Raw genomic sequence first — 16,320 nt, forward strand, 5'->3', positions numbered from 1 at the left:
AGCTCTGCAGCACCTGCTTCGCTGCTACAACACAAATGCAAAGGCATCACCCAACAAACAAACAAAATCCTCCACCCCACCCTGAATGAGGCTTTTCCCTCACACAGGTGGGGTGAAGTGCAAGTTCAACAGCTTGACTCATACAGCTAAAACTTCACCTAACCCCAGCCACCATGGCAGCATCAGCTGGGGCTGATGCACTTGTGAACCACCACGGAGCACACAGCTGAGAGCCTGTGAGATACCAAGTCTATTGACACAACATCAAAATTGGTTTTTCTGAAGCCAAGGGTATCCAGACTGGTCTTTAGCTAACTTCTGAGTGACAAACTCAAGTCATGTGTCAACTCAAAGGCAAGTCTCTGAACAGCAGTTTCATGCCCTCCATGGATGAACATTTTGTCCACTGGGAAATGCGCCAAATAACTCAGGTATCCATAACAGTACTGCAGTGAATTCTGCTATCTGCCATCCTGCTCAGGTCTGCATCCACACAGCTTCATCCCCCAGCAGCAGAGCTGCCAAGGCAGATGGGCCAGCAAGGCTTCAACAAGAGGGTGAGCAAAACAGCAGCAGGAGCCCCCGTTACCCACAGGACTGCAAGGATAGAGGGATGCGGTCTGAGCTTGGTGTCCTAATGTACCCACCTTGCCTCCCTTCCTGCAGGGCTTAAGCAGAACACAGCAGTGCTGAAGGAGTTAATCTTGCCTGGAACAACCTATGTCCAGTTTCTCAGAAACTCCAAGGCTGCAGAGCTGGGCTTTCTGCTCCCTGCCTGCTCCTCCCTGCCCTGCCTGCAGCCTGACCCCTGACATTTCCACTCTGCTTCTCCCTGGCATGGAAAACTTAACCATACACAAACAAACAGGTTGGGAGGACAGATAAATGGAACAGAGGAGGAGAAAGGGAAGATTGCTCAGATTCCTTGTCAAGGCCCTGATTAAATAACAGCAGCACCATCAGACGTGGGTGAGGGGCTGGCATTTATCAGTAAACCCCGAAGTCTACAGCAAGACATCTCTGTTTAATTAATCCTGAAAGGGTCCCTTCCCCCTTCTACTTCCCAGGGAGGTTTCGAGGATCCGCAAGTTTAAAGACACAGCGAATCCTTCTTAGCTCTTTCCTTACAAAACATGAGGGCAAAACCACAGTCAGGATTTACTAATTCTGTGGCAAAGGCTTCCATTGCATGGACACATGCAGGCAACCCCCACTGAGGGAGCATCTTGGATTCAGTCATACCTCTGAGGCAATACATCCATCATGTGACAGCTTTAGAGTGACCAGCTGGAAGCCTGCACACACGTGATTACGGGCACGGATCTGCAGATCTCACCTGGACTCTTCTGCCATTCTTACACATTTCCCAATACCCATTTCCCAAGGGATAAGTCTCTTCAGTGCCTGATGCAGTTCTAGTGTCACCCATTTTTGTACAGTTTTCCCACTGTGGCATCACCATCACCCAGCAATGGAAGAGTCTGCACATACACATAAAACAAGACAAACTGCAAATGCTCTCGTCTCTGGGCTGTCAGGCTTTGGAGGACCTTCCAAGGCACCTTCCATCTGAGGAGGTTCCCTGCCCTTTGATCCAAGGCGAACACTGTATTAGTGCAGAACACCAGAGTTTAAACCATCAGCCATGAAGGGCCACAAAGCTGGAAAGTCCCTCCACACCTCAGCAGCAATAAGAGAGGAGCTCTGCTTTCAGGGTGCCTTCATCCCACCACAATGCTCAGAGAGCTGTAAGGTCTCTGAGGGTTGTAACAGCAATGGAAACTCTGAATCCTACAGAGTGGACAAACCACCAAACCCTAAAACAGCTTCCAGCAGAAAAGGCCTCAGCAAGCACTTCCCAAAGCTCAACATCAGTCCTGGACAGGGAGCAGGGCAGGGAGGGTCTGGCAGCAGTGCTCAGGCCCCCAGGTCAGCCACCTAAACCACCATTCACCCAACCATCCATCCAAGTGATGGTAGAATTACAGAGATCAATTCTTTTCGTGTTCCTGCAAAAAGAGAAAATGAAAAAGTAGCAGAAAAATCTCTGTAATAATGACTTCTGGTCCAATAGGAAGCAAAAGAAGGGGTGGGGGGAAAGGGAAAATTTAAAAGTCTAAGTTCAAATTGTAAAATAAATCTGTAATTCATATCAGTTTTATAAAATTCCCAGGAAAACACAAAGTCAAAACCAGTTATTTTCCTGAGGATTTATATTCTTAAATACCTGGTTTCAACATAATCTCTTTTTTAAAGAAGTACTGGGATGGGGGATGAACTGTGAGGAACTGAAAAAGGTCTCTGCCTACCCAAAAAAAAATCATTATGCAATGACAAGAGACAATCCAGTCTATAATCAAAGACAGAATCCTGACATGTTCAAAGAGAAAATTATTGTAACAACAGTGACTTGGAAGATGAGAAGGGTTTTTTTGATTGAAACAATGGCCATCAAGATTTTTACTGTAGCAGCCAACGTTTAAATGCATCACTCAGCATGCTGAATGCCTGCAGATACACTGAGCACCAACATAAAAAAACATGAAAAAATTTAACAGTGACACCTAAGAACGTCCTACCTAAAGTGGAACCAGGCAACACTCACACCAGGGAGCAAACACTCCTACTGATGGCCATGCTTGTCCCAGGGAGTGAAGTTTTACAGAAGAGCCAGCATCCCATTAATACAAAACTTGCAAAGTTACAAGGCACTACACTAAAACATTTAAATTTTTGACATTTGCTTCCAGGAAGTTGCATATTTGGCTGTAAAAGTCGTGATCTGAACTCTTTGCTGAACTAGTGTGATTCACAGAAAATGAATCACAAAACCTAAGTTTGGTGACTAAAAAAACAGCTGTTCTGTAATGCACCTAACGAGCAGTATCGGATTTGCTGCTGTTTGATTAGGAGACTATCAGAAGATGACTATAAACAACCCTTTCAAAAACAGAATCTGGATTAAGCTCAGTGTTAGCTGGGTGCAAGACTCAGTCAGACTGCCTCACACGTCTCCTGTATCTCATCTTTTAAGAGAAGGCCCAAGCACAGTCCCCCTGAAGGATAATTTGTCACAAAAATGATTCAAAAGCTGTGCAGCATCACTACTACCAAAATTCATATTTTTTAACATGGAAACTTCGAGTTATATCAATCCTGTCCATTTCTCCATGCTTATGAGCATTGCTTATATGTGGGAACCATTTTATTAAAACCATGACAACACTAAACAATTTATTTAATAAAAGCATTTTCTCCACTGTAACTCACCAGTGAAAAGCTGTTTAAAGCAGAGTTTATCAGCCCTACTTCTTCCACACACTTCTATTCTCACCATTACATTAAAAACCTTCCACCAAAAATGGAACCATTAAAAAGCATGAATATATGTTTTGGTTTTCTCTTAGCTGGAACTGGCAAATCTTCCTGGGGGCATCTCCACTTCAGTTTCACAGCTACCACAAAGGATTCCCCCTTCTTTCTTTCATTAGACATTTATATATCTTCTGCAGAAAAGGAACATATTGAAAGAGATTGAAACACTGTCTCCAGGCCATGCCACACTTGGGCTCACCACCTGTGCCCCAGGTGTGCAACAATGAACCAACACAGGTTAAGGCCACAGTGGGCTTGGCCCTTCTCCCTTTTTGGGGTATTTCTGGCAGAAATGCCCTGGTAAGTGCCATGTTCATGTCCCCACTGCTTGGTGGCTGCTGGCCAAGTAGTGGAGCTGTGAAAGCACAGCTAGCATGCACAGCACACACCACCACAGTGACAGCCCAAATCCAGCTGTGACAGCAGGGTAAGGAGCACACCCTGTGATGGGACATCCACCTTGGAACTCAACATCTGTTTTCCAAGGAGTGCCCAGACAGCCATAGAACTCAATCCCATATTTTAAAGCGGGAAGCACTGCAGATAAAGACAGATCAATTTTGCCCTACATTTTTAAATGAAACTCTCCTGTTTTGGAAAGAATTTAATTAAGGTGAAAATATCATACAGAACTACCCATTTAGGAAGAATGTGCTATTAATTCTTAGCAGTGTATGTGGAAGGGAAAATTGCATTTTTATCTAAATGGTTTTTTCAGCATAACCCATTTCCAGTATTCCTTTACAGCTCAGTAGTGGGAACTTTTCACATTTCCATTTGAGCCAGACCACTGTGGAAGGCAGGCTTCAGTAACATGTCAAATACAACCTCTTAAAACATATTCCAAGAGAAGCTCCACAAACTGGAGAAAGGCCAGAAGAGCACACCTTAAAGGATGGTTGGAAAATAAAAGGAAAAAACCTCTCTTAAGGACGTAAGCCAAATTTTTGAGGGGGAGAGGAAAAAGGATGTGGTTTAGGGTGGTTTTTTTTTCCCTAAGGGCCAAGAAGAGTTTCGGTCTTCCCTCTCTTCTTCCTCACTTGAAGCAGAAACACCTCCACTTTGATGCAGTTCCCAGCTCCAAATGCACACAAAGAGCAGAATGGGGCCATGTTATCACTCTGAAAAAATGGACATTCTGAGCTATAACATGCACTAGTATGTACAACCAAAACAAGTGTATGCTATGAAAGACTCATTTTATCAGCATAAACAAATGCTCATTTCTCACTACAGTTTCATACCATTTGAAACTGAATATAATCCAAACAATAATTCCAAACAGCTGATGCTGGGATCCAAGTTTCCCTGACATACTGCCATCACACAGCAAGAACAACGTCAAGTAAAAGCAAAAGCAGATTCGGAACTGACTGCTTCGAGTTTTACCCCATTTGCCTAATCTAGTACGAAGAAAAGCAACCATAAAATTGAAAGTTTTAAAAATTCTTCATTTCATCATCAAGGATCTTGTATTCAAGCAAATCTAAACCACAACAGCACAGTGGCCCTGTGTTTAACAAACAAAGCCACTGACTTTTCAAGCACCGCAGCAGGGCTTACTGAAGAAGCTGAAGCTCCGTGTTTTCTAAGCATTGTTCATTTGACATTCTTCACCTCTTTTATTTTTTTTTCTCTGCATTGGCTTTTATTAGCTTACTTCAGAAAATTAGTATAACAAAAATTTTATCTTTCAAAACAGACATTTAAAAGTGCAGCAGTTATGGAAATACAATTGGACAATGAACAGTTTTTATTCCCTCTACCTCGCCACACTCCGCACGGCAAAGCAGTAATTACAGGAATCTACTTCTGGTTTAAGCTCTACAGTAAGCTCTTTCCAAATTTAAGGCCAGCAACCAACCCTTCATTATGCTTAATAGGTAGACATAAAACGTAATTGTATCACAATCTCCCAACGCACGTTCTCAGCTCTGAGGCTCACACGTGTCTGGCTCAAAAAAGAGATATTTTATCTGTTCTTTTTCCTCAAGAGAAACACTGCAGCACCATTGGCATCAGCCACTCGAGGAAAACTACACAAAACACTAGAGGATCTGGAAAATTATTTGGAGTAAGACTTCACTGTGTTGTTAAAACCTCACATTTCCAAAGAGGTGTTTGTTGGTCCGCAGGACCATCAGGAACCTGGCACAGTCAGGACCGTGGTCACCTGCCCCGGGGCCCAGAGCACTGGGAGCAGCAAATTCTCTTCTGCCCTTCCCATTCACAACTCAGCTAAAATAAGGAACATCAGGACACAGAACATGAACTGGATTCATCTACAGGACACACCACTTTGTCATGTAACATACAACACAACTTTGATGCACAGAGTTTCAAAGCAAAGCTCACCTAAATCACCAGGGCTGCCCCTGAGCTTTCCCCTGTTCCCCTGCACATTTTCCAGCCATCACCCTCACACCCACCCTGCCAACAGCACAAAGAACTGGCAAATGATGGGATGAAACTTCAGTAATAACCCAGAATGAAAAAATGTTTTGCTATTCTCCCTTTTTTGTGATCTATCTCTTTCAAAGTAGTTCACATGAGATTTTAATTGTACTTGGGACAGTCCTTCTTTTCCTCTGCCTCCAGAACTATGGCATGGTAGGGAGAGCACAGGGAGCTGGGCCGTGTGTGGTTCCTCCCAGCACAAAAAGAAAAGTATTTGCCTATATTTAGAGGTAGAGAAGGGAGCTATAGCATCCAGGAAAAAAAAATAATAATTCTTACTGATTTTATCTTCAAAAAAGCATTTGTGTTTTTGGTTTGTTTAAATCAAAAATGTGCTGCAAGCATTTGACCCTATATCCAGCAACAATAAAATCTGTTCTATCGTAAAATACCAGCTGCTTTGCATTTTGAATAATAATAGTATTTTTAAAGGGTTTCAGAATTATTGTCTCATAGACTGTGGTAGCTTTTATTACAATTACTGGGGAACACCTTTTTTTTTCTTTTGTAGAATACAATCAATAGACCCATTTATTATCTTCTTGCTTTTAAAACTGTATTTGGTCTGAAACTTTGGGTTACTTTTCAGACTACGCAAAAAACATTTTTCAGCCTAATATTTGGCACCAGTAAAAATTAAAACAATTGAGTCAGATCAAAAATATCAGTATTATTAGATGCAAACAGTTACCAGGCTGCCTGGCAGGTCTAAGAGACATCTTTTTTCTAATTATCAGCTCAGTACCACTCCAGGAATAAGTCACACCAGGTGGTTGTGATCTACTGGGCTGCTCAGACCTGAGGTCTGGGTGCTCCTCTCCCATCACCCAGGGGAGCAGGGAGGAGAAGCCCTCCTTTGGTGATGCTTCCAACCCCAGGCACCTGGAAGAGGTGAAAACCTTGCACCAAAGTACTTCTACAACATTTAGGTCTCTTTTCCTGTTGCTAAGACTGACAAACCTATTTAGGAATTCACTCACACGCAGATCAGAAGTGCCATAACTGGGGTTTGGGTTTGTTTTTTCCACGAGAGGAGAAATGCTGCCCCGGAGAGGGCAGTACAGCCGCGCCATCCTCACCAAACCAGGAATCCACTCAGAAATGAGATCACCAGGTGGGACGAGATGCTCTCAGCCCTTCATTCCCTGCTCACACACACTTCTCAACCCAGCAGCATTCAGCACCAGTGTGCCAGCCTTTGCTGGGTACCCAAGTGCCCTCCAGTTCCACTGCGCATCCTCTGCCCGAGCCCTGGTGGCACCACTCTGTGTTCCAGCAGTGAACCGGCAACTGCACAGCCCAACAACGCCTCTTTTATCTCATTTGGACATTAAATCTTCAGCAGTGGGAACATCTCCCAGGTTTCTAAAGCACCGTGGCAATTTATGGTGCAATAAATATGATCTTAAATAAAAAAAATTCCTAAAGTGGGACCTGAATATGGACTCCGCTGCGCTCTAAATCACACGTAGACCCCAATGTCGGTCAGTACGACGGCGATGCCTGAGCCATCCAGCCAGGAGCAGGAAAGCTGTGCAGGCATTCCCTCCCTGCCTGAGCCATCCAGCCAGGAGCAGGAACGCTGTGCAGACATTCCCTCCCTGCCCGTTCCCGCTCGCAGCCTCACCTCCAACAGAGCAGGGGAGGGAAGGCTCAGCCCCGTTCCCCAGGGAGCAGCACTGCTTGCAATGATGCACAGCTGTGCCACAGCATCCTCTGCCTCTTTTGACTGCTCTCACCTGAGACCAAAAGGCTTTTAAATGCCTTTATGGAAGAATATTATACCCACCCACCCCTCCCTCAAAAAAAAAAAAAGTGGAAGATCTTTCTAGGAAAGAGATCCTAAAATTCTGACCAGATAATAACCCCAGCCCAACCTCCATTTCCTATGTTAATAGATCAATTTACATCTTTCTAGCAAAATGGTTTCAGGCTATATTATAAAAAAGAAAAAAGTCACGCCTTTCTTCTGAAACGGCATTTTGGGAGAGGATTAAGGAGGAAGGAAGGATATGACTCTTTCCAGGGCTTTGTAATGTATTTGCTTCACACAGCAAATTAATATTCTCAATTTTAACTCAGGAGTACATTCTTAATTAGGGTATGAAATGTTTTAAAATTTTCTTCACTTTACAAATGGCTGCTTTTTCAATTAACTGTGCTTCCCCAGCCTCAGGATGATCTTTCTATTAGCAACAGAATGCTTTCGAGTATTTTGTGAATACTAATTCACAAAATTAATTAAATGCAGACTTAACTCTGAAAACATATATTTTACCACCAAAAAACCCTGCTGTCTTCCAACTACTGACCGATCACAGGCTTTGCTGCGATCAAGGGGATAAAGTCCTAAAGGCCCAGTGGTCAGAACTGAAGGTAGGAGAGTTAAAAGGAAAAAAAACCAAAGTTCTTCATTTTGTATTTTAAACGCTCCAAACACAGAGGGGGATAAAAAAAAGATAAATATCCCAAAGTTCACACAAAGTGGCTGCGGGAGCAGGACTGTGGCACGTCTCTCCCATCGCTCACAGTCAGAGCTAGCAGAGCCCTTCGAGCTCCCACACGTGTTGTCCGTGTTTAAACACAAATAAACTGTATTTATTTCGATGTAAAAAAATCTATCAAAGCAGCACTTAAACATAACCAGATTTCTGCTTACCAAACCAAAAAAAGCTTTTTTTTGACAAATGTTAAAAGCTAATAAAAAAATGTAGACCGCCCAGCGTCACGCTCAGCGGTGTTATGTTAAAACACTGAACAGACACAAACAGATTTGCTGGAATTGAAAACAAACAGACACAAAGTGCCCCGCTGCAGGGTCTGGGCAGCACCTCAGCCTGCAGCCAGGACTCAGCTCCTGCTTGGGAGCTGCCCCTGATGGATGTGCACGTGCATCCCAGGGAGCGGCACCGGCCGCGGTGCCAGAGCAGCTCCTGCCCAAACAGACAAGGCAAAACTTGGGAAAACGTTACTCCCAAATGGATCAGACCCAGTCCTACAGAGAGGGATGTGCCCTACATGTGAGTCAGGCATCTCAAAAGGGCACAAGCACGGAGCTAAAATACTCCTATGGCAATGCCTGTGCTGCTACAAAAAATAACCCAAGTAGAGGCAGGAAACACAAAACAGTGGTGACCACGTATTTTTGCATTAGTGTGGATAGCAAATGCAACACTAAGGAACATTTCTAGACCATCGAGTCTTAAAACTTCTTACATCAACTAAGGAAAATGCATTCACCCCATCCAGATGCTTTTGTCATTTGCCAGGAGATGAGCGGAACATGAAGCCTTAGAGAAGAGGGCACTGGCAGGGAGAGGAGAAGAAGGGGTGCTGAAGAGGGGAACAGTAAAGCAGTATCATCTAAGATGTTCTCTTTGAAGTATGAAGAAAGCCAGCTTGTAAAAATTAATGGATTAGACCTCCAGCTGTTCAATTCTCAGCTTTAAATTTAGAAGGTATTTGACTTTGGAACATTGGCACATAATCCATAAAATATATTTAAATTTGTAAAAAAAACGCCAAAATCCTTTGTATTAAAAGGCCACTAATAACTCAGAATGTTTTAACTGCACCAACACAAAAGCATCTGGCAAAGGAAAAGCAGCAAACTACAAAGAATCACAGTATTTTTATATAAGCCAGTCATCTAATCACTGTGTGTAAACTGGGTCTATCTACAGAACAGCAAAAATTCGGAATCACATTTCAAAAACTGAGAAATCTAACCAAGACCAGGAAGGTAAGGGCAGACCTTGAATTTCCTGGGTGATTCCACAGCTTCACCTATTTGATTTCCATAAGGTTCCCCATGTCCCTTACCCAAGATCTGGTGTGCAGCCAGCCACGTTCTGAACAGCCCTCACTAACAGAGGCTCTCATTTAAAAACGCCTCTCAACAAACAGAACTATTTCATATTTAAGAATAAACAACACACCGATCTTAAAAGTGTCCAGCAAACCTTAATCATGTGTCTACAGGTGCAAACATTGTTCTTTTCAAGGGTGTAGATTTCTCAGTGGAAGAGCTGGACCAGCTGGGCAGGGAGGCGGATGCCGGCCGGAGCCGCGGTGCAAGGTGGCTCCACCAGTGCCTGACGCCCACCGCCCGCGCTGCCTGCATCCAACACGCTCCAGTCCGAAACACGCACAAGGACAACCTATTCTGTACTAGGGATAAAACAGGGAATGAGCCTCTGCCTACAATTTGACAGGTCTCTTTCAACAGTCTCAATGCGCTTGAGAAATTATGGCATGAAACAGCTTCTGATATTTTGGTAAATTTAGCGTTAACAAAGCATACGCGTTAGGCCACCTGAAGATTCATCTGAGAACTGGCTGTGCACTTTCTGAGGAGACTCTCCTCACACTCAGATTTAACAGAAATACACGAGAAACCACTGACTGAAAATGTATAGTAATTTGTCTAGTACTAAAATTTTATATGGCCACATAAAGGCATTTTACTGTACCAAAACCTTTCCCTGGTATAGAATACTACTGAGGCTGGGAGTCAGCTGGTTCAAATAAAAGCAGCCTATTTCGTTTCAGGTTAGACTTTTGTTTGATGCCTTATTCTTTGTTCTACACAAGTAACAACAAATTGTATCTATAGACATTACTAATTAATAACACTTTTTATCAAAATATTATTTGCAGTTCTATGGTCGAGCATTCCACTAGGTGATTGGTAAAAAAAAAAACAGGTATTGTACTATAAAAAGTAAGAGGAGACTTGGTGTAATACATCACAGATCAAAATAAATCTATGCTGTCATCCAAGCTCATATATAAATACTAAATCTAATTCATTTCCTTTTACATCATACATAAAGATCTGAAGCACATTCACACACCAATTTCAAGAAACATCTCCCTCAAAGTCTGTCTCACGCAGATCCTCACACCAAGTGTGTGCAAAACAACCCCATTAAAACTCGCCTTGCAACTGAGTGGGCATCAGAAAATAACAGACTTTGGGGCAAGGAAGCACCAGGATGCAAACCAGATAGGTAATCTGCATTCATTCAAACACAGCTAGATTGTCCACTGAAATGAGAACAGGTAAATCTAGAGACCAGAAATTAACAGCCATACAGACGGGGGATGCAAAGGCAAACACTGGCTACAGTTGTTACTGAAATGCCAATAAATTAACACATTTCCTGCAACTAAATATTTTAGTATATTACAGCAAGAGGAAATACGACTGAAAATTCTGTCCCTTGCTTTTTCTAATATATGCCATAAAGGTCGACAAGCACACTGCTACAGAATGTTTATAAAACAAAGGAAAATATTTCTAAACAGAACCGTTTTCTAGTAAAAAGTATTAAAAATTATAGTCAGTCAAGGTAAACAATGGAGAATTTCTATCATTCACATGAGGCCAAGCAGGAGCAACTCTTCCAATTATTTTTTTAACAGGTTAGAAAAGTTTAAAGCATCATATTAAATCCAAATCTCACACACACCACACTCTCTCCCAGGATAAGCAGCGGGAGCATTCATCCCTCGTCACTCTCATTGCTAATCCAGATTATTTAATCAAGATGTAGATTTGATATATGTGGAGTTTATTGTGCAACTTCAAGACAAAGGCAATAGCTTCTTTTTTCACTAAATTGTTAAAATTGTGTAAGTTTCAGCAGCCCAGTGAGACAAAGCAGCATCGGGAATCACAGCCCCCTTGCTGGAAAAGGCGCTGAGCTTTGCTGCTGAACTCGCTTCCACAGCGCTCACGATAACACAGCCGCTCTCAGCACATCGCTTGCAGTGAGGGTTCAGTGCCTGAAAAACCTCACGAGAGGTCTGACAAACTCAGTCCCGGTAAACAAACACAGTCCCTTGGTAAAGCCTATAAAAGAACTAAGCAGTATTTAAAATAAAGCAGGCAGCAGAATGCACTGGAAAGGGAAAGAAAACAAAGGCTCCCGGCCGCATCTGGACCAAATTTGACCTTTGTTAATGTATTTCTAGTAATTCACAGATGTTACACACTGCTCCAGCAAGAGGGTTGGCCTGTGGGCTCATTCCAGTGACGGGTTCGGTGTAACAATGAAATATGAACAAAAACTCATAGATGAAGGCCAACGGCACCGCGTGGCACGTGCCCGTCAGCCCGGACTGACGAGCCCAACAGCCACCAAGCAGCAAAACATACTCCCATCCTTTTCTCCTGCACAGTTCTAGGTACATACTGATGTCTTCATCTGACATCTGCAGTATGGGACTTTCGAAATTTCAATTAAAAACTAAAAACCAAAACCCCACCAGCACTTATTTAGTGGGTTTCTAAAGAATAGTAATACACATTTCACTGAAGAGGAAATTGTTCTGGTTCAGTCAAACTAGGAAAAGCAAAACCCATTAAACTGGCCCTGGATTTTTAAGTGAATTTGAACCAGTTATTCTTTGTCAGCTAGAGCTGTGGTGTTGGAAGTCAAGACAACCCCTCTAGACTCAGTGTTATTTATCTCTCATTCCCAGCTCAAGCTGCTAGGCAGAGGAAAACATGAAATTCTAGAAAGCATTTTCAGGGGAAAAAAGCCCAAAACCTACCAGCTACTTCACATAAAACATGTTGGTACAAGAAATGATGCATCAGAGAAAACTTACAGAAAACACATTTCAGGGCAGAGCCATGTCCAGGCAGCATTACTAATACTACATTCCGGAATGGAACGCGAACGCACGCACAGAGCTCGCGGCAGGCCAGCACCAGAGGTGTCACACCTCACAGCACCGGTGTCTGCTCCCAGCAACCTCCAGACCCACAGCTCACACAACTGCCAGAGATCAGCAAATCGTTTTAATGCCATTATGGGGAAAAAAGGTGAGCTCCGAGGAATCTGAGCAGCCACTAAAACAACTCAAGTTGTTTCCCCCATAACCTGCGTGCTAACAGAGTATTTGGGAAGTTCCTGATCCTGCTGTATTTTGGAGAGCCTGCTCTTTCCTTCATGGCCAGCACTGAAGTCGGACCCTCTGGTCCTGGAGAATGGCAGGCAGTGGACAAAGTGCCCAGCACTGCACCGAGGGGAAGCTGCCCCCCAACACCCATCTCCCCTTCCTCCACCTCCCTGCACCTGAGGAGCCGCCGGTGCCAATCGCAGCAGCGCCACAGTGGAATAAATCCCCGACCGCTCTCACGGCAGGTGTAAATCACAAGCCCCAAACACGCCTGCACTGGGGAGAACCCCGGGTCTAATGCTGCTCTCACTAACGCTGCCCAGCCCCAAAACGGTGCCCACCTTCCAGCACGCAACGCAGAGGAGCTGCCTGAATTTGGAGGAGCGCTGTCTGGAGCCTGAGCATCCACCCGGACACTGGGTTTCTGCTGGAACAAACACCACAGTGCAAATCCCAGCCGACTGAGAAGGCTTCAAATCTCAGCCCATGACTAAAGGAAGCTTTTCTTAAACACAGTTTCACACACTCAGGGGTATGGCAATGTTAAGTTTAATTATTTCTACTGACCGAGGTGAACAGCCTGTTTTGTCTCACCCATTGTATCTTCATTATCTCTAACAACAGTTAAAGTAAATTCTCTGTGAGTCTGTATAAATTTCCTCATCCGAGGAACCAGCCCATTCAAATCCCTCAAGTGACTAAAGGATGAACCAACCCGAGCGCCTCTGCATTGTTGTGGAACTGGTTTGCTATTTTATGTTAAGCCTCTGAAATACTAAAACATATCCTTATATAGGAACACTGATTAAATGGTTTTCCTTCCAAGTGATGAACTGTTTTAACACCAACATTGTGGTTATCGCGACCAGAAAGCAATTACTTCTTTCACTAGCTGTTACTAAGAATAGCTGTGATCAAAGTGACTGGAGGAGTGCTGTTAAAAGACGCTGCAGAAGCATCGCTCCATATGACACACACACACACACAAAATATAGATCATTTTAAACCAAATTACACTTTTAATAAATGTGCTGTTCGGAATTAAATCGCTGCTCAGGATTTCTTTTAAATCACTGCTCAGGATTTCTTTTTTTCATCCAGGAAGTGAAGATCTATAGAAGAAGTTATTCTTTCAAAATCTATTTCTAAACACAGCACGGTGTGAGATCTGTGTATCTGTGTATGTGTGAAAGTGCACATGTAACGGGGTGCGTGTGGTGTGAGAGAACGTATGTATGTGCTTGAGCCTGCCAAGGCAGAAGTAACAGGAACTGTGATTTGTGCTAACTAGCTATTGATCCAGTCAGATCTAGATGTTGTGTACAAGAAACAATAAAAGAGAAGGGGCCAGGAAGGATGCTGTGTGCAACTCCATTTAAAAATGGAAAAGAAGGGCCCCAAACAAACCAATTTATGTCCTTGCCTGGGTGAAGCATGGAGAATGCTGATGGGCTTCCTCGGGTCTGCCGTGCATGCTAAACACTCTGCTCGAAATGAGAGTCTCCTGCGCTGGGCATTAAACAGGAACAAAGAGACAAACCGTGGGGGCTAGGATTCACGCTTCAGAAAGCCAAAGCTGCAAAGCCAACCAGAACCAGGTTAGGAAACAGCCCAGTTTCCTAACCAGCTCCCTTCTAATTTCACCAACAACTTTCTTAGCAAAATTACTAAATGTGGAGGGCTGCAAAAAGTCAGTTTCTACTACCAGAGATAATGAAAACAAATTCAAACTACACTGCAGTACCAAAAGATCACCTTTCCTAGACACAAATAATGAGTTTATATTGTGTAAACTGCACACATATATTTCTAGCACACCAAAACCCACCTGCCTGCCCTCAGATAGCAGGTACAGCATGTGCACCCATTGTAACAATCACACATACAGCTAGGCAGGTTGCAAAATAGGGATTTGATAAGATAAAATAGAAAGCAATTGAATCTATAATCATCCTTATCTTAAACAGCTTTTATAATAGAGGGTTTTCCATTAAAATATTTTTTCCTAAGCCTGGGGAATTATAATGCCCTCTGGACACAAGGAAGGATCAAAAATGACAACTAATGTCAAAATTAAACATCTGTCAACTAAGCAAGTTTTACACTAACAGACCCAGAGCCTTATTTTAAACTGCCTTTCAGTTAAATAAAAAATCATTTGTTACAAGCCGTTCAGTTCAGTATCACACTGCTGTGGGCTCCAAATGCAAGCAGGGGGCACCTGGACCTGAAGGGGCAGAACTACCACCAAATTTATGTTTTTGTGGTCAGGGAAAACCTCAGTCACAGTTTTGGGAAAGTGGCTGGAAGGTTAAGCTGGCACCAGGCTCTGTGGGAGCCCCCTCCTCAGCACCCCATGCCTGGTGGGACCCTGCAGGACCCCCCTCCTCAGAACCTCAGGCTGCAGTTCCCATCTGCAGCATCCCAGGCCCAGGAGCTCAGGTGAGGCTCACTGGGAGCCCCTCTGCTCAGCACCCCCATCTACCCATTTTCTAGGAGGCATGATAGGGAGAGGGCTGGCAGCGGAGATGCCATGGGGCAGTTGTCACCTGGGCCAGTCAGGCAGCAAGCACTTAGTCCCTGACACTGTCCCCCCCATCAGAGCCACCCAGCATCCCAGCATCCTGCAGCCCCAGCCCAGACTGGGAAGGTGCCTGGCACCCACCAGGGGTGGAACCAGTGTGTGCCCAGAGTACCAGAGCTGCAGCCTCACCATGTCCCCTTCCCTGAGCAGCCCACAACCACCCCTACCCCTGTGCCAGCACCCCTGTGGGACATCTGATACCTTCTTTGCTGGGGTTCGGGGGCTTGGGCTTCTCCCAGGGCGCCATGGGCTTGTCCTCCTCCTGCCCCTCCATCAGGGCCTTCTCTCCAGGCAGGTACCAGGTGGAGTTGTGCTCTGCCATCAGGGAGTCCAGGTCGATGGTGCTCATGGTGCCCTTGACACCCTCCGAGCAGCAGCTGCCCAGGTCACTGTCCCCATTCTGCCCCGCACACTCCCCCTTCTTGCTCTTCAACCCCAAGGGCTGGTCTTCCGAGATGCTGAACTGCTGCCGCTGGAGCTGGATCTGTGCCTGCAGGATCTCCAGGGGGTGGATCTCATCCTGGGCCGAGGTGCTCGTGGGGGTCCGCACCTGCTCCATGCTTGGCGTGCCAGGGTGAGCGCCCGCCGTGGTGCTGAGCCCATAGCTGTCGGGGGTCGAGGTAGATGTACTGAGAAGGCCAAGGGCCAGGGGCTTCTGTCCGTTGAGAAGTGCGTGCTCCCCACGGGGCAGCTTGGGCGAACCACCCAGCAGCGGGCTACGGGTGGGCTTGGAGGTGGCGTTGTCGGAGCTGGAGGACACCTCGTCCTCGTTGCCGTAGCTGGTGCTGACCTCGTCGGGAAAGTCCACGTGCGGGGAGCTGCCGTCTGACTTGGTCACGCTCTGGATGCCGCTGTCCAGGGAGGACATCAGGTCGGGCTGCTCCGCCAGCAACAGTTCGCTGCCCTTGCCCCAGGATGGTGAGGTCAGGGGCTTGTCATGAGGGGTGCCTCCGCCGCGCTCAGCGCCCGCAGCCCCCGGCGGGGCCCCCGCC

The 16,320-nt window shown here is 45.0% G+C and overlaps 1 protein-coding gene across 1 annotated transcript in view; it reads right to left on the reverse strand.

Moving 5' to 3' along the window:
- MN1 (MN1 proto-oncogene, transcriptional regulator) overlaps positions 1 to 16,320 on the reverse strand; it is a gene marked incomplete at its 5' end in the record, with an annotated part of 33,420 nt that overhangs the window by 15,563 nt on the left and 1,537 nt on the right. The window contains one exon of the mRNA XM_031057457.1: positions 15,530 to 16,320. Coding sequence (XP_030913317.1) covers positions 15,530 to 16,320 — 791 coding nt within the window. The remainder of the gene's footprint in view (positions 1 to 15,529) is intronic.

The sequence above is a fragment of the Geospiza fortis genome, unplaced genomic scaffold, assembly GCF_000277835.1.
Source record: "Geospiza fortis unplaced genomic scaffold, GeoFor_1.0 scaffold408, whole genome shotgun sequence".
In the NCBI taxonomy this organism is placed as follows: Eukaryota; Metazoa; Chordata; class Aves; order Passeriformes; family Thraupidae; genus Geospiza; species Geospiza fortis.